We start from the raw sequence: 26,127 nt of genomic DNA on the forward strand, positions 1-26,127 counted from the left end.
TAAAATAAATGATTTTTTTAAAAAGAGAGAGGCTGATGAGACAGTTGGTAATGCCACTGTATACTGCTCTGGTCAAATCACAATGAGTATTGTGTACATATATGGGTATTATATTCAAAATAGGCATAATAATCTGAATCATATCAAAAGGATGTTATTAAGGACAAAGTAGGAATGCATATCATGCCATATACTAATTAATAGAAGGAATAAGGCATGTACATGTAAAGAGGCATGCCTGAGCATGCTGAGATTTGCAAGGAATCCAGCTTCCCTGAGTTCTTCTACCATGTAAGAACCACCCTCCTTGGATTGGCAATTGTGATCCCCATCTGATCTGGGAGTTTAAGCCATGATGACCTTAGAGGCTAGTTTCCATGTGGGATAGCATAGTCAGTTATCCCAGTAGAGAACCCTAGAGAAGCTAGTAGAGAAGTTGAGAAGCCCTAGGGTGCCTGGGACAGAAGCCAAGGTAGGGTTTGAGATTTGGAACTTGGGACTCTGCGCTGTAGGAACTAAGCTAAACTGTGAACCTAATACCCTTTCACCCCCGGAGTAAGAGTTGGTGATAGTGATGGGAATTATGCTTCTCATATTTTAGAGAAGTAAGTCTATGTTTGTAAGCACACATTTTGAAGTAAATATTCTTTTGTAAAAGCTAATATGTTAGTGGCTAAATGGAACTAGATTGTAGGGGAGCCTCCCCCCATACCCTAGAGGGAAGACCATCAATGAGTGATATGCCCATTTGCAGAGAGCCTAGATACCCCTAAACCCCCTTAATTGTACTGGAGAACACTGGGGAAAAGCTGGAATGTGATATGCCTGGCCTTCTAGGCAATGAGGGCCATGATAGTATGTGTTAACATATAGCCTGGAGAAAACCCAGTGAGACAATAACAACTGTTTTCTGGTATTTAAAAGTCTGTCAGGTAAAAGAGTGATTGAACTGGTTCAGTTGAGTTCCAGAATGCAAAACTGAATAGTAATGAACAGATATTCCAGAGAAGGAGATTTAAGCTGAATGTGAAGAAAAATTTCCTAAAAATTAGGGCTGTTCCAAAGTGGAATGGACTCCTTGGGGAGGTAATGGGCTCCCCCCATCACTGAAGGCCTTAATAAAAAGAATGGATGATCACATCAATCAACAATCATTTAATCAATCAATCAATCAATCAATAAGTTATTAAATCCCTTCTATGTACCAGGTGCTATGCTAGGTGCTGGGGTTACAAAGATTAAAAAAATAACAATTCTTGCCTTCATGGAGTTTACATTCTATTGAGGGAAACAATATGTACACATATAATTAGAAACCAAAAGCCACATAAACAAAATGTAAAATGGTTTCAGTAGGCAGAGGCCTTAGCACGTGGGTGAATCAGAAAAGCTTCACTTTGTGGGAAGTGATGTTTCATCTATGGCTTGAAAGAAGTTAGAGATTCTAAGAGGCAGATTTTAAGAGAGTACATTCAGGCATGGGTCCAGCCTGTTCAGAGATGCAGGAGCATCTGAAGAGATGGAAGATTGCGTGTGAGGAGCATAAAGTAGACCAGTTTCCTGGACCATAGAGAGAAGCAAGAAGAGTAATAATGTAAAATAAATTCTCATAGCTAATCTGGAGCCTGAAGACCTTTAAATGCTAGGCCAAACAATTGAGTTTTTATCTGATCCTAAAAAGGCAAAAGGAAACCACTGGAGTTGAGGATAAAGCATTAAGAAAGAAGATTCAGATAGTGTTCCCCCACCCTAAAAATAAGCCTATGAAAGTCTTTGTCCCCAGGTAGCTTTCTTGAAAGCACTCTTGACTTCTTTGTTCCTCAAGCTATAGATCAGAGGATTCAGCATGGGAATGACCATGGTGTAGAACACTGATGCCATTTTGTCTGTATCCATGGAATGATTAGAGCTGGGTTGTAAATACATGAAGATTGTTGACCCATAGAATACGGACACAGCTGTTAGGTGAGAAGCACAGGTAGAGAAAGCTTTCTGCCGGCCCTCCAAAGAGCGAATCCTCAGGATAGTGATGAAAATAAGTGAGTAGGAGGTCAAGATAACCAGGATAGCAAAAAAGGCATTGAATCCCCCTACAACAAAGAGCACCCATTCTATGGTATGGCTATCAGAGCAAGAAAGATCCAAGAGTGGGGGAATGTCACAGAAGAAATGATGGATCACATTGGAATTACAGAAGGACAGGCTAAAGGTGTCTCCTGTGTGAATGGCAGAATGAAGAAAACCCCAGCTATAGGAAGCTATGATCAGACCAGCACACACACTTGTTGTCATGGTGGTGGTATAATGAAGAGGCCTACACACAGCTGCATGGCGATCATAGGCCATGGTTGCTAGGAGACAATTTTCGGTGGAGGCAAAGGCCAAGAAGAAGAGCATCTGTGCAACACATCCGTTGTAAGAGATGACCTCATTCCCTGTGAGGGACCCAGCTATCACCTTGGGTGTAATGGCTGAAGAATAACCAAAATCCACCAGATAGAGGTTACTGAGGAAAAAATACATAGGAGTGTGGAGGTGGGAATCCCAGGAGATAAGGGCCACCATGCCCAGGTTCTCCACCACAGTGATGAGGTAGATCAGGGTGAACACGATAATTAGGGGGACCTGAAGCTCTGCGACATCTGTTAATCCCAAAAGGATGAATTCATTCACCTGTGTCCTATTCTCCATAGATGCCATTTGGGAGTGGTGTCATTGGCCTACAACAGAGAAAAATCATTAGAAGAATTAACTCCCTGGTATGAATTATGGCAAAACATATCCCTAGTATGACTGTTGAAGATAGGGGGCTGAGGGTCTAGGAGAAGCTCTGGGAGGTCTATCATTGAATCACCGAAGTCAGTGATTCTGAATTCCTCTTGAGAGAGAGTTCTTTTCCTTCTATTTCCTGTCTTCTTCAATCTTTAATTAAACAATTCAAAACTTAATGAGATTTAACAAGTTCAAAAGTGATATCCTTCTTCAAGTTCAGCATATGCTGATGTCTATGGGGAAGGGGTTAGGCTCTTTCTCAGAAATATATTTCAGTCTGATAAGCAATTTTTGAACTGAAGAGAGAGAAGAGACACAAGGAGAGGAGGGTGGAGAGAGAAAGAAGACAGAGCTCAAGGGGAGCAATACATGAGTGAAATTAAGAAAAAAATGACTGTGGCCCTGGAGTCTGGAGGACCTGAGTTCAAATCTGGCCTCAAACATTTACTAGCTGTGTGACCCTGGGCAAGTCACTTAACCATGATTGCCTGCTCCCACACCCACATCCTAAACATAGGAAAAAGAAAAAGGTTCATCATGAATATTACTCCACAATTCTTGGGTAGTGGTGGTAGTATTAGTAGTAGTAGTAGTAGTAATAGCTAACACCTCCATCTTTATTTTCTATTTGTCCATCTCTCTCTCTCTCTCTCTCTCTCTCTCTCTCTCTCTCTCTCTCTCTCTTGCTCTCTCTCTCGCTCTCTCTCTCACCTGTCTTCAATATTTGCAACACTCCTGGTACAAATTATCTCATTTCAACTTCACAATAACATGGAAGGTAGGTGCTAATAATATCCCTATTTAACATAAGTAGAAATTGAAGCTGAAAGAAAATGTCACTTGCCCCTAACCCCATAACTAATAGACATCTGAAGAAGGATTCACACGCAGGTTTTCCTGAATCCAGGTCCAAGACTCTATCTTCTGTATGAACAACCTGCCTCTGTGCTTTCTAGCTATGAAACAACTGAAAGATTTCAGCCTGGAGGAAACTGTTATTTGGCCTAGGGCTGAAAAGATACGGTGTGCTAGACTTTATGGTCTCACGTCCTCACAGACCAGATGAAAAAGAGGCTTTTTCCTTCTCTTCAGAAATGACTAGGTGTTGGATACAACTGTATTGTGAAGAAACCTGACCAGGACTGAGAAAAGACCCGGGTTCTGATACTGTCTTTGGAACTTATTGAATTTGTTTTGAAAAAAATAACAATAAGGACAAGAATGATGTCATTTCGTGGTGTTTTCTGGATTGCAAATAGTTTTACCAATGTTATTTCATTTGATCTTTACAGCAACTCTATGAAGTATGTGCTATTATTCTTCCCATTTTACAGATGAGCAAACTGAAGCTGAGAGGTTAGTTAACTTTCTCAGGGTCACCCAACTAGTAAGTGTCTAATGCAAGATTTGAATCCTGCATATTTTCTCCCTCTTAGATTGTGAGTGTCTATAGGGTCCAGACTGTTTTGTAACTCCAGAACATAGCAAAGTGCTTTAAAACATTAATACATGTTCACTGATTGACTGAATTGAATTTTCTTAGTCTCTATCTCATCTATGGGATGGAAATATTAATATTTATATGCCCTAGGTCACTGATTTGTGTGTGTGTGTGTGTATGTAAAATACCTTTGCAATCTCCAAAGTGCTTAGAAATGGGAGCTATAATTAGCTACACAGGCTGTATATGTGATAATGGATGAGAAAATGTTCTGAAGAGCATAAAATCACAGGGAAAAGAGGACAGAACAATTATTAGGTTGCAAAGTCCTTGGGAGAACAGGGAGTGGTGGATAAATGGTGAGGCTGGGAGTCAGGCAAACTTGATTCAGATACTTATTGGCTGTATGGCCCTAGATAAGTCATTTAAACTCCTGCAGACTCAGTCATTTATAAAATGGGCATAATAATCATTACAGCACTCACAATGGTTTGTTATGATACTAAACAGAGAAAATGTATGAAAAGCCCCCTGGATATATGACTTATTCCTGTGGACAGGAAGTATGTCTTATCTAAATTTTATATTTCTCCTTTCAACCCCCAACCCCACCTCCAAGTTTAAAATGAGATTTGGCACAGTCTTTCATCAAGGCTTTTAAAAATTACTTATTATTAGGGGCAGCTAGGTAGAGCAGTGGATAGAGCACCATCCCTGAAGTCAGGAGGACCTGAGTTCAAATCCTGCCTCAGACCAAACACTTATTAGCTGTGTGACCCTGGGCAAGTCACTTAACCTCAATTGCCTAAAAAATATTTACTTATTATTAAGTTCTATCTGCATCAGGGGCCACTGTTCTTACTGATTCCCTTATCCTTTAAAATGTTCCTTTAGTTAATTGCAGGAAAATCACCTTAAAACTACAGCACAGTAAATAACTATTGGCATTGTATTTGTAACATTTTACAAAGCATTTGCATAGACATTATTAGTCTCATTTATTGATGAGGAAACTGGAGACTCAGATAATATTGGGGATGTGCCCATGGTAACACAGCTAATAAATGTCAGAGAGAGAATTTGATCCCAGGTCTCCCTGTATGAATCCATCACTCAATCCACTAGAGATGACAATAGAGTTAGTGACCTTCTCTTCGGCTCATGGATAAATCATTGAAACCAGATGAATGAGTACGTGGGGATGGGGCAGTTCTTGCCTTCAGATGCATCTCACCTCCAGATGTGTCTCAAGCCAATAAGTCCTAAGAGGATTGCATTTGGATGTTGGTGGCAAAAGACAGTGGTGCCTCCAATTAGCTAAACAACCTAAAAGAAATGACATCACCTATCTGAATCTCAGCTTCCTTGTCAAACAGTTGATAATATTTGCCTACACTACTCAATCAAAAAAGTGTTTTCTGACTTATAGCAAGCCACCAATATGTGAGTTATTATGCTTCGAATAATTACTACTTTTATTATTCTTTGAGTCTACTCTGAAGTCTTCCAGTAAGGCTGTGTCTCATTCATCCATGTTACCTTGGTCTCATCAGATGAGTGGATCTTGTCTTGAAGGACACATACAGAAAAATATCTGCTCAACTGGTCAATCTGGGCAATGCTATAGATTTCATTTATTTATATTTAAGAAAATATTTCAAAGCCTAAACATGAAAAAATGAGACCATAGTTAGGTGAGTTCAGGCCTGGTTGAATAGCTAAATTCAAGGATAAGTTCGGGATGGGTAGATGGCACATAGAAGGTTGAATCTAGGACAGTGACCTTGGGAGCTATTCTCAGAGTTATGGCTTTAACATGGTAGATACTTAGCATTTACGAACCCTTTAAAGTTTACAAAATACTTTGCATTTTTTACCTCATTTCAACCTCATAGGACACTATAGAAAAGGTACTATTATTAGCCTACATTTTACTCATGTGAAAACTGAATGAAAATATAAGGAATTTCCCCACTTTCACACAGCTAGTGTCAGTGGTAAAATTTGAACCCAGGTCTTCCTGTCTTTTGGGCAGCTAGGTGACCCAGTGGATAGAGTGTCAGGTATGGAATCAGTAAAAGTTCAAATCTGGCCTTAGACAATAACTATGTGACTCTGGGCAAGTCACTTTATGCTGTTTGCCTCATTCTCATCTGTAAAATGATCTGGTGGAGGAAATGGCAAACCACTCTGGGATCTTTGCCAAGAAACCCAATTGTAGTCACAGAGATTCAGACAGGACTGAAATGATTGAACAACAACAACAAATTCCTGTCTTTAAGTCTTTTATTCTATTCATTAGATCAAACTGTCCCTTCTACCAGCACTCTTATAAGTACTGGATTCTAGGATTTGATTTCTCAGAACCTACCTGATGTCAAGAAAAAGACTGATGAGGTTCCAAAAGAAAAAGTAGTTCAAGTACCTTGACAGGCAGGTGTTGGGACTGGAATCTCAATGCCAAGAAGCAAATATTCCCATTGGAGAAACTGTTTTCTAGTCCCTGGGACTAAGTGGTCAAAGGTCCGTATATCCTGACAGATCACCCTTAGCTCCTGCTTTAGTAGGGTCAGCAATACAGTTGACCTTCTCTCCAACTCAGTTTTAGGATGAAAAATAGATAGGTGAATGAGTGAGTGACTCGTTGAGTCCTTCCTGAAGATAGGGCCTAATGAGTCCTAAGAAAAACACTTTTGGATGCTTGTGACTGAAGATAGTGATTAGGTAGGGGTTTATACGACCTTGAAATATAGTCCCTTGGAAATATTGGGCAGTGCCAAATATGACAAAGTCATTAAACTCACAAACATAACAAGTCATTAAACTTTACTTTGACCATAGGGACCAAATCTGATTGCCTGGGGAGATAGTTTTCTCATTTTCCATTTTCAGCTTTGTAAATCTTAGCTCGCTGTTAGTGAAATGGAGTGGAGAATGCCTTGCCCTTAGGAATCAGAATACTGGCTTTCTAGTTCAGATTCAACCACTTCTTAACTGTTCAACTTTGGCAAACCAGTTAGCTTCTCCAAACCTTGGTTCACTCATCTGTAAAATAGAGATAATAATCACTTCTTCATATACCTTTAAGGGGTGTTGTATAAATACAACATAATATTAGATAAAGAATATATTATTTTTTGTGTTGTTGTGTCCTTTCAGTTGTGTTTGAGTCTCTGTGACCCCATTTTGTGTTTTCTTGGAGAAGTGATTTGCCATTTCCTTCTCCAGTTCATTTTACAGATGAGGAAACTGAGTCAAACAAGATTAAATGACTTGCCCAGGGTCATGCAACTATTAAGTGTCTGAAGCCAGATTTGAACTCAGGAGGATGAGTTTTTCTGATGCAAGTCCCAGTACTACTGCACCACTTAGCTGCTCATCTTATAGGAAATACAGATCTTCAGAGTACACTAACCAAGCCAGACACTCTGTCTAGCCAGAAAGGAACTGACAATTGTCTTTGGAGTATAGTATTCATTTCAAGTATTTCTTCCATTGCTCCACAATGTCTACTGCTTGGGAGTTGTAAGAGGGTGAGGAAAATCAATTTTACGTCTGAATTTGGGGTACATTGTTGAATCGAGACTGAGGTAAATAGAATTCCATTGTCATTAGAAATGTAGTCAGGAGAGTCAAAATGAAGGAAGGGTTTTTTTTTGTATTTCCCCCCCAAAGGGCTGATGTGGTAGCCTTTGTATCAGGATGGGCAAACAATCTGTTCACCTTATACCTTGTATAGGTATCTGCTGCTGTCAAAATAGAGCATAGGCCCCAGTATCATGGAGGAGGGCTTATATTCTACTTATTCAATTCAATTCAATAAACATTTATTAGGCTCCTATTATGTGCCAGACACTGTGCTAAGATTGGGGGTACAAAAAGAAGCAAATGAGAGTCTCTGCCCTCAAGGATCTTATAATTTATCAGTATCTGGCCATATGTACCCACTGAGGGACCTTCCCTTGAGTCTCCTTTGCACATGGTGATAGAGGATATATAACTAGCCTTCACTTTCTTGGCTTCCTCTTACGTGAGGTAGAAACCTCTCTGGTAGGTCCAGTCCTGTATAATATATTCATTTCCATGGCTAGTTTAGGCATGGGATCCATTGTACTACTAAGGCATTTTGTCAGGTACTGGCTTGAACAGCCTTATCATTCCATTTGGATTTTTTGGAGAAGGGTTCCCTTTCAGTAGGCAGATACGTAAGTAACATAATACTTGTCAGTTTTTTAATTTGGTTGTCATACAGGCCCAATGGGATACCTCTCTATTCCCCCTACTGTATATTGAGTTGGAGTTGATTTTCCAATTAGATTTTTGTTATTTAGACCAGACCTAATGGTTACACCAATGCCTAAAGTTTAAGAATTATAATAAACAAATATCTTCTTTTAAACATGTAATTTGATGGTGAGTATTGATTATAGCTCTGTCCACTGGAATGACTATTAATATGAGTGATATGAACATCGCTTTGATGTGTTCACAATGTCACCATGTCACTTGATAACTGCTCTACTCCACTGAACTTTACCATTTTTAATGTGACAGTTTCATTCATCAACTAGACCTGTGGCTTGGTTGATCACCAATTTATAAAGCTTACTCATCCCTCTGGGTCCATTTTACAATTGATGCCTCTAGTTCTCTACCCCTTTACAAGACTTATTCTGGGTCAGAACCTATTGGAGCATCGGGAACTCGTGTCTCAATATAATGGGAATGTTCCCAGTCAGTTTTTCTGTCTCAATCAGGGCCCAGTAGCAGGCCAAAAAATGTTCCTCAAGAGAAATGTAATTGACCATTGCCCCTGTAAACATGTGGATCCAGAGCTTGAGAATTCTCCAGGTCCCAGCTGAATCCTTTTACCATGGGGCTATTAGAAAAGAAGTTGACTTACTAGTGTATAGAGTTCTATGGCATTGAGGGGAACAGAGGTCTGGATAGAAGACACTGCTGGACAATCTATTGGGTAGCTTCCAATGTGGCTTGTTGTAGTTTCCACACACTCCATGAAGTATGTTGAGCCATATGGAGTGGACTCATAATAATTCTTAAATGTGAGACATTTTTTCACTGCTAGCAAATTAGCCCAATCAAGACCTGAGCCTTTTTTCTTGGTTGTTGGGCCCGGAGTTTATTCCTAACCTTCTAGGGGATATCCCTCTGAGCCCTTGAACCTTGGACCTTTAGGAGCTTGATCTGTTACAATATTCATTATATTATATGTTCACTAACTGCCCACTCATCTTGTTCCAATTGGGTGCTTGGGGAAGTCAGAGTAGTGGCCACTTTTGTTTCATCTTCCACTACAATAATATGACCAAGGTAGTGGAGGACTGGACTGTCAGAATGGCACCACTCTCATTCTACGTAATGGTGGCAGATGATAGGGCTGTTGATATGTCCTTTGGGCAGTATAATAAAGTTCTACTCTTTGTTCAGTCATTTTTTGGTGGTGTCCTACTTTTCATGTGCCCATTTGAGGTTTTCTTGACTAAGATATTGGAGTGGTTCACCATTTCCTTCTCCAGCTCATTTTTTAGATGAGGAAACTGAGGCAAACAAGGTTAAGTGATTTTCTCAAGGTCACATAGTAAGTGTCTGAGGCCAGATTTGAATTCAGAAAAATGTCTTCCTGAAGCCAGGTCCCACATTCTATTCACTACATCACCCAGATGTTCAAGGTGTACTCTATTTCATCCTAATAAAAGCAATCTGAACTTGGTCATCTTCTGTGAGGGAAATGGAAAAAAAAAGGAACTAGTCAGGCCTGCAACAGCACACATTCATTGTGTGGCTACTAGAGTTTCAATCACCATCACCCTGACAGAGAAGAAATTGTCTACAACTGGATTTGGCCTCCAGTAGTCTATAACTAGCTGCAAAGTACCATCAGCCTTCCTCACTGGCAATACTGGGCTATTGAACTGAGAGATGGCCCAAGTTAGGTGGTGTTAGGGCAGTTAAGTGGTATAGTGAGGGCAGCTAGGTGGCTCAGTGGGAAAAGCTAGGTGGTACAGTGGAAGAACACCAGGCATGAACTTATCTTCCTGAGTTCAAACCTGCCCTCAAACACTTACTAGCTCTTTGACCCTGGGAAAGTTACTTAACCTCATTTGCCTCAGTTTCCTTATTTGTAAAATGAGCTGGAGAAACAAATGGCAAACCACTCCAGTATCTTTGCCAATAAACCACCTAAAAAGGGTCATAAAGAGTCAGACATCACAGAAAAACAATCGAACGAGAACAACAAATGATAACTTTAGCATTGAAGAGTTTTTTGTATTAGGGCAGTGATCTCACCCTCCTCCAACCTCTAGAATTTTGTATTGCTTAAGGTAGACCACCTGGTGGGGGAAAGCAACCAAGGTCATAAGCTGCTGCCCACTCCACTGTTAGTAGGAGAAAACACACTAGTGACTGATCATAGCTAGAGGGCACATCAGTCTGCTCCTGCAAGGCAAACCCACAGGTCTGTATCTATGACACATTCTTTTTCCATGGGAGGTGCCACTATAGTACATTTGATAGGCTGAAATAGTTCCACTACCATTGTGGCAATCATCTGGGTAGCCTACAAGGTGGAGCCGGGGTTGAAGTCATGGAAGGGAATTCTTTTGCTTCTCCAATGTCTTTCACATCCAAAAAATGACTAGTTTCGCCTTTTGTCCATTTGATACTTTCTGAGGCACATGACCTGTCATTCCTTGGGTTAGACAGTTTAGCTGGGGACCATGCCCCACCCCATTCTTATTTGCCTGATTTGATTAGTGTGAGGTCAGGATAGTGGTCAGATGTCTGGGCTGTATATTATTTCCCTACCTTGGAGAAAGGAGGGGAAAGCAGTATTGGGGCAGGGAGTTTTGATTTATGAGAGCACAAACCCACCAACCTAGTACCTCTTCCAATTCTTCTTCTTCTGCTAAGTGTTTGAAGTTCCCTTGTGATACATTCTAAACATGACCTACCTCTCCACCACTGTGAGTCCTCCTCTTCCTGATCTTCTGGTTTAAACCACTTTTCCTGCCTAATCAGTGGGTTCACTTTCCTCAGGTTCCTTCTAGATGGATACTACCAAAACTCCCTATCTCCACATCTCTATATTTCGACTGTGGGAAGGTATTAGGAACCTAATGTATATCTCCCCAGGATACTCAGTAATTTATAAGCCACCTTTCTGTACTGAAATCTGTCTATCAGATCCCTTTTTCCTGACTGCTCACAAGCAGAGTTATCTCTTAAATGAGCCCCACCTCTTACATCAATTATTCTCTTGTAGGTTCTCTTGTTTATTAACAAAAGATCACTGTTTCCCTCCTCTAGTAAATTGGTGAAAGAAGTTTCCTGGAGAGATTCCCTGATGGAAGTGGTTGTAATGTGAATATAAAAGAAGCATATGTTATGCCATTCATATGGGGGACCCTGCAGCTCTTTATGCATCCACCATGTTCCAGGTTATGTTCCTATCATCAGGGGCATCTTGGCCAGCTGGGTTATCATAAAGACACTATGTAACTGCCTCCTGTTTCAGGATAGAAATTGCTTCTGTGGGAGTTGTCCACTGCCTATTGGGAGCCACTGAGAAACCTCCTTTGAATGGGATACGTTTGTTTGATGGCCACATAACAGCATTCTAATACAGCAGCTTATTGTCCCTACTTTACCAACTGAGTAGCCATTGTATTAACTAGTTATCCACTTAGTCAATCCATAAGCCCTCTAACGCAATCCAATCATCTTCTATAATGAGAATCATTTTGGTGCATCTATCAATGGTGCAAACTCTTCTTGCTTGTAGGGATTTCCTCAGATTCAGCTGGTGTCTGTCTCAAATGCTAGCAAGTTCACTTTCACTGTACATATGCACTTCTGTTGAGAGTCATTCATTTTCCACATATTTAATGGTGGTTAGTGAGTGGTTTCAGGCCATTTGTGCTGTTTTGGAGCATGAGTCTTCCCTTGCCAAGCCCTCCCTCCGCTGAGGCAGAGCTGTATCATTTGCTCAGCAGCCAAGATGTTAGAAACCTTGGGTCCCTTGAAGTTAATTTCTTGTTCCCAAGACACTTATTACTTGAGATCCATGGATTAGGGAGTTCGGGAACAATCTCTCTATGCTACTGAAAGTCTTTTTAACACGTCTCCTGGAAGTCTGGCAACTGGAGAAGATTCTGATCCACCTCTCCTTTCCTCCTCCATCTTTCATTTTCCAATATATATATATTTTGGAAAATGAATATATATATATATATATATATATATATTCTGTAATGTACTTTGCATCTCCATCAGCTACCACCAGATTCCCTTTTAAGGAAGTTCAAGTACAGAGTGACACTCTCCCTCACCCCAAGTTACCTTTTAAAAACATTACTGCTACTCATAAGGGGTGGAAGAGAATTGATGCTGGCAGAGATTCTCAGCGTGGGCCTCTATTCCAACAATGGGAAACACATGGTGGGACTGGAGGGAAGGAAGTTAGAAGCGCAGTCCATGCTCCAGTTGAAAGCTCTGAGCCTCTTAAGGAGCTCAAGCATACATATTGTTTCAAATAAGGAGCCATTATGATGCCCTTAGCATACTACCCTGTTAACTATAGGACCAATAAAGCAAAATCATTTCCTAAATGACTTAATAAGGAATGAAGAATGACAAGAAGAAAAGTAGAAATGAGGCAGCAGGAAGTAGGAAATCTAACCCTAAAGCACGATTCCAGTAAGAGGCTGAAAAACAGGTTTGGAGGGCCTGGGAGTCATACTAGTCAAACTGATTTTCACAGGTTGTCACCTGTTTTCCTGCAGCCTGTCCAATATTTGCTGGTTTTCCTGTTATCATCTTTGCCAGTCTGATTGGTGTGAGGTAGAACTTCAGTATTGCTTTCATTTACATCACTCCCCTAATTATTGGTGACAATTTACATCAGAATTTTCATCATTACATCATATGCCTAATTATTGGGAGCATTTTTATCGGGAGTCAGTGGGTACTGATAGCTTGGATTTCATTCTTTGAAAACTGCCCAATCATATGGCTATATCCACACATACCCACACATACTAAAGGACATGCATATATAGTTTATAAGAACAAGAACCATATTATATATATAATATATATTATATACATATTTATGTGTGTATATACACATATGGGAAGTAAGAACTTCATCAGAGAGACTTGCAAAGATTATTTCATGTTGATTATTTCCCTCTTTATTAAGTCTGTGCAAAAAAATTCTCTTTGATTTTACAAATTAAAATTACATAACTAAAATTGTGCATTTGATCTTCCATGATGCCCTTTATCCCTTCTTTCATCATGAACTTTTAGGCTTTCCATAGAACTGAAAGTAAGTTTTCCCTTGCTCCTCTAATTTATACATGATGACATCTCTTATGTCTAAGTCATGTATCAAATGGAAGTTTATCTTGGAATGTTGTGTGAGTTATTGGCCTATGCAACATTTCTGATAGACTGCTTTCTGTTTTCCCAGAAGTTTTTAATTAAAGAGGGAGTGTCATGATATCAAGATTTTTGGGTTTATATGACACTATGCTACTATGTTTATTTGCTTTACTATTTTGTTCATAAAATCAGTGCCACTGATCGATCTGTCTATATTTTCACATGAAAACCCAATCATTTCATGATTTTTACTTCTTAAAGTTTCAGATTCGGTACTGCTAAGCCATCTTCTTCCATATTTTTTCCACATTATTTCCTCTGAGATTCTTGACCTTATGTTTCTCCAGAAGAATTCCAATATTCCTTTTTTTCTAGTTCTAGTATGTAATCATCTGGTAGATTTTTATGGCACTAGAGATTTTTGAAGAGAGAAGAGATGTGATGCAACTTTTTCCTGAGAAATATTTGGCAATTATTTGGAGAAGATAGATGGAAGCTAGACTTGAGACGGAGTTCAATTAGGCTATTTTAGTACTCTAGCTGAGAGATAAGAGTGGCCCAAGCAAGGGTGATGGCCTATGTGAGAATGAAGAGAAGGGGATATTAGAGATTGAATTTTTGTCTTTCATCTCTCTATTTATCTTTGTGTCTCTTACAATTTTTATTCATTAGAGATTGCAATGTTGTTGGTTCATACCCATATAGCATTGCCAGAAGAATACAGGTGCTTCCCAAAACGATTCTGTGCGTATGTGTGTGTGTGTGTGTTAGGGAGCAGCTCGGATCACTGAAAGGGTTGCATAATTTGCCAAATGTAAGCCTACATACTTTAATTTTCCTCTTCAGTGATGGCCTGGACTCATCCATCTTCACTGCTTTTCCACAGTTAGCTCAATGGATCGTTCATCCTATTTCATATAATGATTTAACTAATATTCAGTCTTCATCCTATATTTTTTCAAATGGTCATGGATTTCACTGAGGCAACTAATTCAAGAGACCAGGTCTTAATAGAATACTCAAATTTGCTTTGTTAATGGCAGAATACTTTAGTTTTATTAACTCCCTCATTTTGAACATTATGTTTCCCTCAGTAAATCCTGTCATTAACATTAGATGGCATATGTCATCTCATACTGTTCATTGATAGCACTTTTAAAGACACAGATCATTTTTTTCCATTTAATATTTTATTTTTCCTAATTACATGTAAAAACAATTTTAACATTCATTTTTTAAAATCTTGAGTTCCAAATTCTCTCCCTCTTTTCCTCCATCCCCCTTCCTTGAGAAGGCAAGCAATTTGATAGAGGTTAACATATGTGCAGTCATGCAAAACATATTTCCATATTAGTCATGTTGTGAAAGAAAACACAAACAAAAAAAAAACCCAAGAAAAATAAAGAAAGTTTCCATGGAAGGTTAAGGTCTGAGGCTAGATTTTAAAAGGTTAAGAAGAGAGTGGGATGAGAAAAAGAGGAGGTACCTGTCTTAGACATCCTTTTTGAAGAGTTTAGCTACAAAGGGCAGGAGAGATATAGGACAATAGGGAGATGGAAGGATTAAGGGAGTGGTTTGTAAAAGGAGGAACATCCAAAATTCTCATGCTAAATCTCACATCTAGATTTCACAGAAAGGTCTCCCCTTTCCCATATAATCATTGAATACATATCAGGCACAGGATAGCCTTTGTTTCACCTTCATCCCAAAGAAAATGTAACCATGTAAAGGACACAAGGGCTTAATCTTCTAAAATTTCCATTTCCTTGTCTGGAAAGTGGGTGGTCAGAATTAATGAATTTTAAAGTGAATCTATGATCCCACAAAAGTGCTTAAAGTGGTCATCAGTTTCCCTATATGGAAATTGAATTTAGGATTTCCTGGGGAAATTCCTTTTGCCAATATCATCATTTGTTGGCAATTCCTTCTGGACCTGTAGTCCCAATCTGTGTTCTGGTAAATATACCTGGAGGGCTGCTGAGCAACTATTCCCATCCAACTTACACTTTCCCTCTAACTCTCTTGATTTCATCCTCAGGTAGGAAATTGCTCAGGAAATATGAAAATGATTATTTTCCTTCTCCAACAACTATGTGGCTTTGATCTTGGAAAATGGCCCTATGCAAAAACCATAGTGTCTATAATCCTAATATTTTCTGATTCCAATTCCAGTTCTTTTTACTATACCATATTATGCCTAGCAAAAGTAGGAGAAGGGGCAGCTAGGTTTTGCAGTAGATAGAGCACTGGCCCTGGAGTCAGGAGGACCTGAGTTCAAATGTGATCTCAGACACAATACTTACCAGCTGTGTGACTCTAGGCACTTAACCCTAATTGCCTCAGGAAAAAAAAAGAAAGAAAAGAAAAAGCAGGAGAGAGCACTTATGAACTTTAGGTCATATCTGAAAGTAGGGTCTAGAATCTTAAGAAAAAAGATTCAGATAGTGTTTTGTCCCTTAAAAAAGTATAAATCTAAGAAAGTCTTTGCCCCCAGGTAACTTTCCTGAAAGCACTCTTGACATCTTTGTTTCTCAAGCTATAGACCAGAGGGTCCAGAATGGGAATGGCTATGGTGTAGAACACTGACATTACTTTGTGTCCATGGAATGACTAGATCTGGGTTTGAAGTAAATGAAATGGATTGTCCCATACAATGGACACACTGCTAACAGGTGGAAGGCACAGATACAGAAGGCTTTCTGGTGACCCTTAGCAAAGTGAATCGTCAGGATGGTTATAAAGATGAACAGGTAGGACTTCAAGATGACTAAGATAGAACAAAAGGCACTGAATCCTTATAATATAAAGACCAGCCATTGAGTGGTGTGGGTATCAGAGCAGGGAAGTATGGGAATATCCCAGAAGAAGTGATGGATCACATTGGACCTACCAAAGGACAGGCTAAAAGTGAAAAATGCATGGATGGTAGAACTCAGAAAGCCACAGACATAGGAACCAGTGGCCAGACCAGCACACACTCTTGATGTCATGGTGGTGTTATAACATAGGATTCACATACTGCTATTTTTAAATCATTCTCAATAAGTTAATTTTTTAGGTTTTTTTTTGCTACTATAAAGTGTTATCATATCTATCTATTATCTATTCTTTTTATCTTTCTTTGATCTGTTAGAACTTTAAGTCTAGTGCTGATATTGTATCAAAGGGTATGTACAATTTAGTGACATTTTGGACGTAGTCCCATAGTTGGAATTGTAATCAGAATTTTTGTATGAAAGAGATTAGGATGGGGATGGAGGTTAGTTGACAAGCCCAATATGGGTCTTTGGAGTGATATGGCAGCCAGAAATAGCTGAGCTTTACATAGTATATTAATATTTAAGGCTGTCAAATGGATCATCACATACCACATTCCAGTTTCTCTGACATCTGGGAAAAACCTAGTTTGTATAAGTTACCTGTTACCCTGAGGTGTCCCTGAGGCAGTCATTCCAGAAATCTCCCCAACTCCCTCTCTTCCTTTTTTATGACCTTGTCAGCCCTGAAAAAATAAACATCCAGAGTCACAGAGGTTATACACCAACTATTAACTCTAAAAACACCAAAGAGCTCATAGAGGTCATGCACCAACTGTTAACTCTGAAAAATAAAATAAATAAAATACCAAAGAGTTCACAGAAGTTATAGGCAGAAAGCCTTCTTTATTCTTTTGGAGGAGGGAAATTAGTCAGGCATGTTGGAGCCTGGTCTAGGATGGAGGAGACCCAAGTAGCAAGGCCAAGCCTTGATACATGTAATCATGGCTAGACAAGGAACCAAGCAGTAAAGTGTTACCACAGCAGTGAAGTGTAACAGCAATGATGAGACATTTGCCTAGTGACAAAAAGCCTATTCATGGCAGGACTTCATGACCAGAATGTGGTTCCTGCAGGAGCTTGTCTGACCTCAGGGACCACTTGGGACTGGTTTGAGCCAATTCTGTGATTTAGCTGCCGCAGAGTTCATCCAGAGGGTGAACACAAAGGATTGTTGTTATGCCAAGCTCAGGGCACAGTTTACTTGCTGGGCCTTAACTCTGGAAAACAAGATGTTTCCAAATAGTAAGAAAAAAAGACATGAAAAGAGAGAAGTGGTCTTGGTGTGGGGGCCCTGACAGTCTTCAAATAGAGCCTGGACACTTTGAAATGAGAGACCCTGCATGCCAGGTGATCCTCCCCATCATCAGATACAATTGAAGATGAAGGAAGGATAGTGTACAAGGGAAGAGAGGACGTTGGAGTGTAAATTCTTTTTTTGGTGTGTTGGTTGAGGAGGTAAAATAGATGGGCATTCTGGATGTCTCTCCATTATAAAGCACTTAATAAAGTGCCTGGCACATAGTAAGTTCTATATAAAAGTTAACTATCATTATTTTGAAGCCAAACAGATAGTTCCTGGTGTCTCCATTCACAATTTAGTTATTTTTGCTTCAGTCACATTACTTAATTTTTTTTGGAAGTCTCTCTCAGCACAATGGGTTCATGGAACAGAGGTTTTTTCAACATCTCACTATAAATGAATATTATCAGAGATTTAGAGAAAAATTTCTCAGTTGAAGACAAGGAAGACCATATTAATGGGTAGTTAGATCAGTATCTAATTCAAATCTATCTTTTAAATCTACCTTTCTGCCCCACTCACTCTGCTGACTCCAATCTTACACCTTTGACCAACTTTCGTGTATCTCAAACTGAATTCCAGTAGACATCTTAAACTCAATATCCATAATAAAACTCATTATCTTTCCCTCCACCCCCTCTCTTAATATTCCCTATTGCTTTTTAGGGCAACATTATCCTCCCAGTCCCCTAGGCTCACAACTTAGAAGTCATCCTTGACTCTTCACTCTCTAACACTCCCCCCTCCCAATATCTAAGCTGTTGCCAATGTCTGTCAATTTAACCCTTGCAGCAAATCCTAAATATACCCCCTTCTCTCCTCTGACAATGCCACCACTCTAGGGCAGGCCCTCATCACCTCGTGCCTTGATTATTTCACTACCTGTTGCTGGGTGCATCCTCCATTCATGTCACTCCCCTACTCAGTAAACTCTAGTTACTTCCTATTGCCTCTGAAAGGAAATACAAAATTCTCTGTTTAGCAGCCAAAAGTCTTCATAATCTGCCCCTACCCCCTTTCTTGTTTTCTGATACCTTAATTCCCAACACATATTTTTTCAATCTAGTGACATTGGCTTCCTGGCTATTCCACAAATAAGATACTCCATTTTTTGGTTCTGGGCATCTTCTTTGGCTATCGCTCATATCTGGAAGGCTCTCCTTTCTCCTCTTTGCCTCCTGGTTTCTGTCTCTTCCTTTCAGTCCCAACTAAAATCCTACCTTCTAGAGGAAGTTATCCTCCAACACTTCTTAATTCTAGTGCCTTAATCATTTCCTGTTTATCTTGAATATAGCCCATTTTGTGTAAATTTGGTTCAATATTGTCATCACTCGTCCATTAGATTGTAAGTTTTCTGAGGGAAAACTGTCTTTTGCTTCTTTCTGTATTCTTAGTGCTTAGCACAGTACTGGGTACTTAATTAATATTTATTAATTGATTTCAGATTTGTTTGATGGAAATCACAGCTGTTGTCCAAAGACCAATAGGAGGAAATAAATGAATGGATAAAAATGTATTTATTGAGCACTTAGTATTTGCTTAACAATGGCTGTACAGATACAAAATCCATTTCACTTCCAATTCTTCAACCATCTTCTCAATAACTACCTTCTCACCCCAGAGAAACTTTGTCTCTGGGGGCCTGTTGTCCTGACTCGGGACTTCCTCTCCCTAACAACTATTTTAACAAAAGTCTCATCCTTTCCTACCCCCACTCCAAGGCCCCACTGAGTATCCCTATAATCTTCTGACCAAAATTCCCCCTCCCTGACCAATACTCCCTTTTGTATATTTTTTTGCACCTTAGAATATCCAATGCTTAGTACCTAATTTGGCATATCATAAGTGCTTAATAAATGCATTTTCATCAATTAATTCATTCACAAAAAAGCAAAGATAGTTCATGATCTTAAGGAACTTACATTCTTTTTTTAAATTAAATTTTATTTTTTCAATTATTAAGTATTTTTTTTCTGCCCACAATCACCCTCCCCCACCCCATTGGGAAAAAAAGAAAAACAAACCCTTGTAACAAGTAAATAAACACAGTCAAACAGGACAAAGTCCCATATTTACCATGCCCTAAAATGTATGTCTCATTCTACATATTAGTATATCACTTCTCTGCCAGGAGGTAGGTAGCAATCTTTATCATTAGTCCTTTGAAGCAGTGATTGATCAGAGTTTTTAAGCATTTCAAGATTACACATTTTTACAAGGTTGATATTATAGCATAAATTATTCTCCTGATTCTGATCATTTCACTCTATCTCAGTCCATGTGTTTCCCCAGATTTCTCTGAAATTGACTCTTCATTTTTTTCAGCACAATAGTGTTTCATTATATTCATATATTTTATTTAATTATTATCCAATAAAAAGATACTCCTTTAGTTAGCTGTTCTTTGTCATAACAGAAAGAACTGCTACATTTTTATAATATAGGACCTTTTCCTCTTTCTTTGAAGTCATTAGCATTTCTTGGTCAAAAAGTATGCACAGCTTAGTAACTTTTGGGTATAATTCCAAATTGCTTTCCAGAATGGCTGTATCAAGTTACATTGGAGATTATGTATTCTGATAGGAGAACACAATATGCAAAGTGTAGTGGTGGCCAGAGATGGTGAATGGGTTGTAAAGGAGTAGATTTACATACTCCACATAGAAGCAATAACAGAATTTATTTGATAAAGTCTATGGTTCCAGAGGGCAGTTAGGTGACACAGTGGGTAGAGTAATGAGCCTTGAGTCAGAAAGACTCATCTTCTTGAGTTCAAATCTGGCCTCAGACACTAGCTATGTGACCCTGGGCAAATCACTTAACATAATTTGCTGCAGTTTCCTCTTCTGTAAAATGAGCTGGAGAAGGAAATGACAAATGACTCCAATTTCTCTGCCAAGGAAACACCAAATGGGGTCACAGAGAGTTGGACACAGCTGAGAATGACTGCACAACAACAACCATTTTGCAAAAGGAGATTTCTATTGTAGTAGAGATTGAGACATTAGAAGAGATATCTTAAAAGAGCCCCAAGAAAAACATGTTTGTGTTCCCCAAATTGGAGGAAAGGCTCCCTGCCTGTACAATCTCTCAAAGTATCAAAAGGGCATGAGAGCCTTATTTTCACCCCAGAGAAAATGTAAAAGAATCCCTGGAAACCATGAACAGAGAAAGCATAAACATTTAAATTGTGCAGCTCTGCTAGATGGGAACTGACCTTAGGTCAACATTTGGGGGGGCATTCCAGTGCCATTCCTTCCATCAGTCCCAAACACAAAGTCTCTTTCAGATTCTCAGTACTGCTCTGTGGTTTAGAATTGCCTCTATGGTAAATAGCCTTCATGGGTGGCTGAACAAGCAATTTCCATCCTTGCCTACCTATCCTTTTGGAGTAACTCTTCTCTCTGTAAGTAGCAGCCTGTGCAGTGGCCACAAAGACAATCTTTTTCTCACTAGAGGGAGCAACGGTTTTTGCTCTCCATGCGGAACACTAGAGAAAGTACATAGGTGAACCCGCGCTTTCTCCAAGGAGCAAACTACATCAGGAAATCCCCTTTTCTTTCCAAGAAGTCTACCTCCTGACTACTACAGTTTGGAACTCTTGAACCCAGACTGGAAGGATCACCACATGTTTGCTTCTTTCTTGCCAACCCATAGGAAATTTCCCAGTGCCTCAGATGCTATCAATCCCATCGCCAAGGTGGAGGATCATGAAGTCACTCATCTATGGCTTGTGCTCTTCAAAGGAAACACAAAGACAGAAGGCCGCTGAGAATGTGAAGTGCAGAAAGTCCCCTTGGAGATGCCTGAGCATATGGAGCCATGTGGTTTTATGGCAAATTACCATTAACTGTTATGGGTGGGTAAGAATAGCTTAATGGATATACATGGCCACACGTTTCCCTCCACATAGTTTTAATGCAGGTATTGATCAGATGCCACTGTCTTTTGAAAGAAGAAAGGAAGTGTAAGTGGGGATATATGAAACTGGGATAAAGAGAGACGAAGCAGAGACAGGTAAAGATGGAGGGAGAGAGGAAGTCCAAGAAAGAGATAAAGAGACAGAAAAAGACAGAAAAAGAGAGATAGATAGAGGCATAGATAGAGACAGAGAGATACAGAGAGAGAGAGAGAGAGAGAGAGAGAGAGAGGAACAAAAACAGAGACACAAATATAGAGACAGATGTAGAGATAGGCAGAGAGAACCAGAGCTAGATGAGAAGATAGAAAGAGAGAGACAGATAGAAATAGAGACAGAGAGAACTAACTCTGTTTTATAGATTTGTTGGTGGAGGGAACAGTAGCTCTAAGGATGAGAGCCTGTCTTTTTGAGCCTCAGACTGCCAGAAGCCAGAAGCCACCTCTATCTTAGAAGCTACCTTGGCTAATTGGATGGATAACTGGTCTCACAGTTAGGAAGATACAAGTTCAGTTTTCCCCTCAGATGGCTATAAGCTGTGTAATCCTAGGCTAGTCATCCAACCTCCCAGCAGCTATAATAATTCCCTAATACTATACATCACAGAGAAGTTGCTTTTCTACATTGGTAGGGATTTCCTCACTGAGAACTCCCTATACCAGTGAAGTTAAACCTCTGGGTCAAAAACCAAAAGTGGCAGGCAAAAGTAGATGTGGTTGGACCAACCTTGTCAAAACCCCAAACCTGTAGCTCCCCTACTATTGCATTCCCACAGTGCCATTTCCAACCTGGTCATCATGCCCTCTCCTGAAACAAGCTGGACCCCACAGGTCCCCCCCAAATGAACACTGGGGACTTTTTGACCATCACAAAGATTGGAAATATTACAGTCAGTATTCAAATCCAGGGCTTTCTGGCTGTAAGGGCAGGGTTCACTTCAGAGTATAATGCTACTTCTGAAAAGACAGAACTGAAGTGCAGAACTTGAGAAAATAAAGTGACTTGGAGCCTAGAACCCTGAGAAGAAAGATTTAGATTGTATTTTCTCCCTAGGCATAATTCAATGAAATCTTCTCCACCAAGTTGCTTTTCTGAAAGCACTCTTGACCTCTTTGTTCCTCAGGCTGTAGACCAGAGGGTTCAACATGGGAATGACTGTGGCATAGAAAACAGAGGCCATTTTGTCTGTGTCCATGGAATGACTAGAACTGGGCTGTAAGTACATGAAGATGATTGTTCCAAAGAATATGGACACTGCTGTAAGGTGGGAAGCGCAGGTGGAGAAGGCTTTTTGCCGGCTTTCCGCTGAACGCATTCTCAGGATAGCAATGGAAATAAACAGGTAAGAAGTCAAGATGACCACAAGGATAAAAAAGATAGTGAGCCCCCCTAAGATAAAGACCACCAACTCATTAAAATGGATAGCTGAGCAGGAGAGAGCCAGAAGGGGGGGAATGTCACAGAAAAAGTGATGGATCACATTGGAACTACAGAAGGACAGGCTAAAGGTGCAGCTTGTGTGGATGCAAGACTGTAGGAAGCCACAGACAAAGGAGCCCATAGCCAGAGTAGCACATACACTTGATGTCATGGTGATGGCATAATGGAGGGGCTTACACACAGCTTCATAGCGATCATAGGCCATTACAGCCAGGAGATAGCTTTCTGCTGAAGCAAAAGCCATGAAGAAGAACATCTGTGCAGCACACCCATTGTAGGAGATGACCTTGTCTCCTGTGAGGAGCCCAGCCATCATCTTGGGAGTCACAGCTGAGGAGTAGCCAAAATCTACTAGAGAGAGGTTACTGAGAAAAAAGTACATGGGAGTGTGGAGATGAGAGTCCCAGGAGATAAGAGCTACCATGCCCAGGTTCCCCACTAGAGTGGTGAGATAGATGATAGTGAACATTATGAAGAGGGGGACTTGAAGCTCTGGAGCATCTGTTAATCCTCCAAGGATAAACTCATTCACCTCTGAATCATTCTCCATTTGTGTCTCTTAGTGCTCTCATCATTCACCTTCAGAAAGAGGAAAGTAGCAGAAGAATTAACTCAGTACAATGGAGGATTCCCATGAACAAACTATGGCCAGAAACAAGTCTCATGTGAAGGGCAGAAATGGGTTTGAAGGATCAAGAGGCCTACGTGGTCATTGTGGAAATCCCTCCAAGGCTCATAAATTCAATGATCCCTGATCCCTCTTGGATGGATGGCTCTCATCTACCAATGAAATAATTGATGATTTTAGGGAACTTGGGTTCTATAGGGGAAACAAAATGTATAAAGATAAGTAAAGTAAATACAGATGACAAACAACAGAATTCTAATTAATTTCAAGACCGTGAGAGTTTTAGCAACTAGGAGAACCAGGGAAGTACTTCTGTGGCATATGCTACTTGAATTGTGTATGGAGAGAAGGTCTAAACTTCAAAATATATAGCTAAAGAGAGTGTATGACAGGCCTGGGTGAACAACTGGACACAGGTAGGGCCATGTGGAGTTGAATGTCATTGATAGGAAACCACTTTTAGATCAGTTTGACTCTAATGGAGAGTGTGTGAAGGAAATAAATATGAAATAAGACTAGGAAAGTAAATGGGAAGCAGACTATGAGAGACTTAAAATCCAGCCTAGGAAGCTTATATTTTATCCTAGAGGAAATTTCAATTAAGATGTTTGAAGTAGTCAGATAGGATAAGATCTCTATTTTAGTAGTTATGGAAATCAAATGGATCACACAATGCTCATAATAATAAATGTACTATTAATAATAATGTGCTATTATAGTAATAAATATACTATTTATTAATAAATAATAAATGTATTCTTTATTTTGATTAATATTAGCATTGTCTGCCACATTTTATAAACACTCCATCAACATGAAGTGAAAATGGGATCAAATAACTGAAGACCATTTTGTCCTTTGTCTCATTTCCTGGGCTATTTTAGCAAAAGAAAAGAAAAAAAAAACATCCTTTGGTGACTAACCTTCTGGTGAGGAGCATCTGGGCACTAAGCTAGGCTGACCTGGGGACAAAAGATGCACAGTTCCTTGTGAGGTTATATTTGAAACTTGGATGACTTGCCAGAGTTTTTGTTCCACTCGCACACTCTTGGGCCAGCTCCACATCCCAATGAAGGATCAGAGTTGGACTGGAGTGGATCATATAAGTGGGATGCAGATATTTGATCTATGAAAACATGATCTGTGATACAAAATATTACTAAAGACACTCACAGATTACTGAAGCAGGGAAGGGCCATCTAGTCTAATCTAGGCCTAACCAAAAATCAACTTTCCACCATTCCCATTGTCACCCTTTAATATATCCCTCAACTTGCACCATGAGTCACCAGTACAAAGTTACCTCAGATGCAAGGTCATCTGTCAATCTCTATCTACTCATGAGCCCCCACTGATGTGTTTGACTTTTTAAGTAAGCTAGAGAACACAATTTAATTCCTGACAAAGTAATTTAATAAAATAGCAAAGTAAAAAACTTGACAATAAAACATTTCCTTCATAAATTGTTAGCATAATCTTCTGTAAATATACACTATCAATGAGAATGGTGAACAATCATAGGGAACATACATAGAGAAGCACATACACGGGAAAAATTTGCTGAGGGGCACATGTGTTTGGGACACATGTGGTTAGGTCTAACTTGTGGAGAAGCAACTCCTGCTTCCCACTGTGTGGGGCTGTCAGTGTCTTCCTATGTGGTCATTGCTTTTGCCTGTATAAGGCCTGCTTTCTACCAGTTTCAAAATAACTTTTGAGCATGTACACACTGCCAAATGTGACTGTCTATTGCTTAATGATGTTTTCCCATGTTTACTGCTTAATATTGCTCAGCTTTTCTCCACTGGTCATTGCTATTTGATGCCAGATGCCAGATCCATAGGCCATACAGTGTGATGAGATAATCTCAGAGGTCAGCATAGGTTGAATAACCTAAGGCCCCAGGGACAATGGGACTTGCCCATTGTCATTCAAGTAATAAGAATCTTTGGCAGTATTTGAACCCAGATCCTCTGACCTGAAAGCTAGTGTTCTTTTCACTACATAATACCACTTCTGAACCCAGATCTTTCTGACTTCAGGTCCAGTTTTCTAACTACTATGCCATACTGCCTGTAGGAAAAAAAAGACCATTTGGATTTTAGATTCAATCTATATCTCTTCTGTTTTTGCCACTAAGCTTTTATGTGATTTATACTTACCAGACTGGAATGACAGAGATTTCCCAAAAGCTCCAGGGGAAGCTCAGAGGCCATTTGTAGCCTTTATCTTTCTGTTATATGGGATGTCCCAAAAGTCTTAGTGCATTTTAAGTTATTAAAGCTTGTGTGTTCTTGCAGCCTGAACTGCACTTTTTTTCTGGGAGTGAAACAAAGGCTACACCATAGCTGATTGAGGACCTTATAACCTATATTTAGGGAAATAGATATGAGCTATTCC

The 26,127-nt window shown here is 39.7% G+C and overlaps 2 protein-coding genes across 2 annotated transcripts; both read right to left on the minus strand.

Moving 5' to 3' along the window:
• Positions 1-1,761: 1,761 nt before the first annotated feature.
• Positions 1,762-2,700, minus strand: LOC114041731 (olfactory receptor 5B12-like). Its single transcript, XM_027860331.1, has one exon. It carries the CDS (start codon positions 2,698-2,700, stop codon positions 1,762-1,764), a length of 939 nt encoding a protein of 312 aa, XP_027716132.1.
• A 20,019-nt stretch (positions 2,701-22,719) lies between these two features.
• LOC114041716 (olfactory receptor 5B12-like) lies at positions 22,720-23,649 on the minus strand. Its single transcript, XM_027860300.1, has one exon. It carries the CDS (start codon positions 23,647-23,649, stop codon positions 22,720-22,722), a length of 930 nt encoding a protein of 309 aa, XP_027716101.1.
• Positions 23,650-26,127: the final 2,478 nt, after the last annotated feature.

This window comes from Vombatus ursinus, unplaced genomic scaffold (assembly GCF_900497805.2).
Source record: "Vombatus ursinus unplaced genomic scaffold, bare-nosed wombat genome assembly UNPS02014177.1, whole genome shotgun sequence".
In the NCBI taxonomy this organism is placed as follows: domain Eukaryota; kingdom Metazoa; phylum Chordata; class Mammalia; order Diprotodontia; family Vombatidae; genus Vombatus; species Vombatus ursinus.

Bases quoted from the DNA above. Each gene is read 5' to 3' on its own strand.
- LOC114041731 (XM_027860331.1), bottom strand. From the start codon at position 2,700: ATGGCATCTATGGAGAATAGGACACAGGTGAATGAATTCATCCTTTTG.
- LOC114041716 (XM_027860300.1), bottom strand. From the start codon at position 23,649: ATGGAGAATGATTCAGAGGTGAATGAGTTTATCCTTGGAGGATTAACA.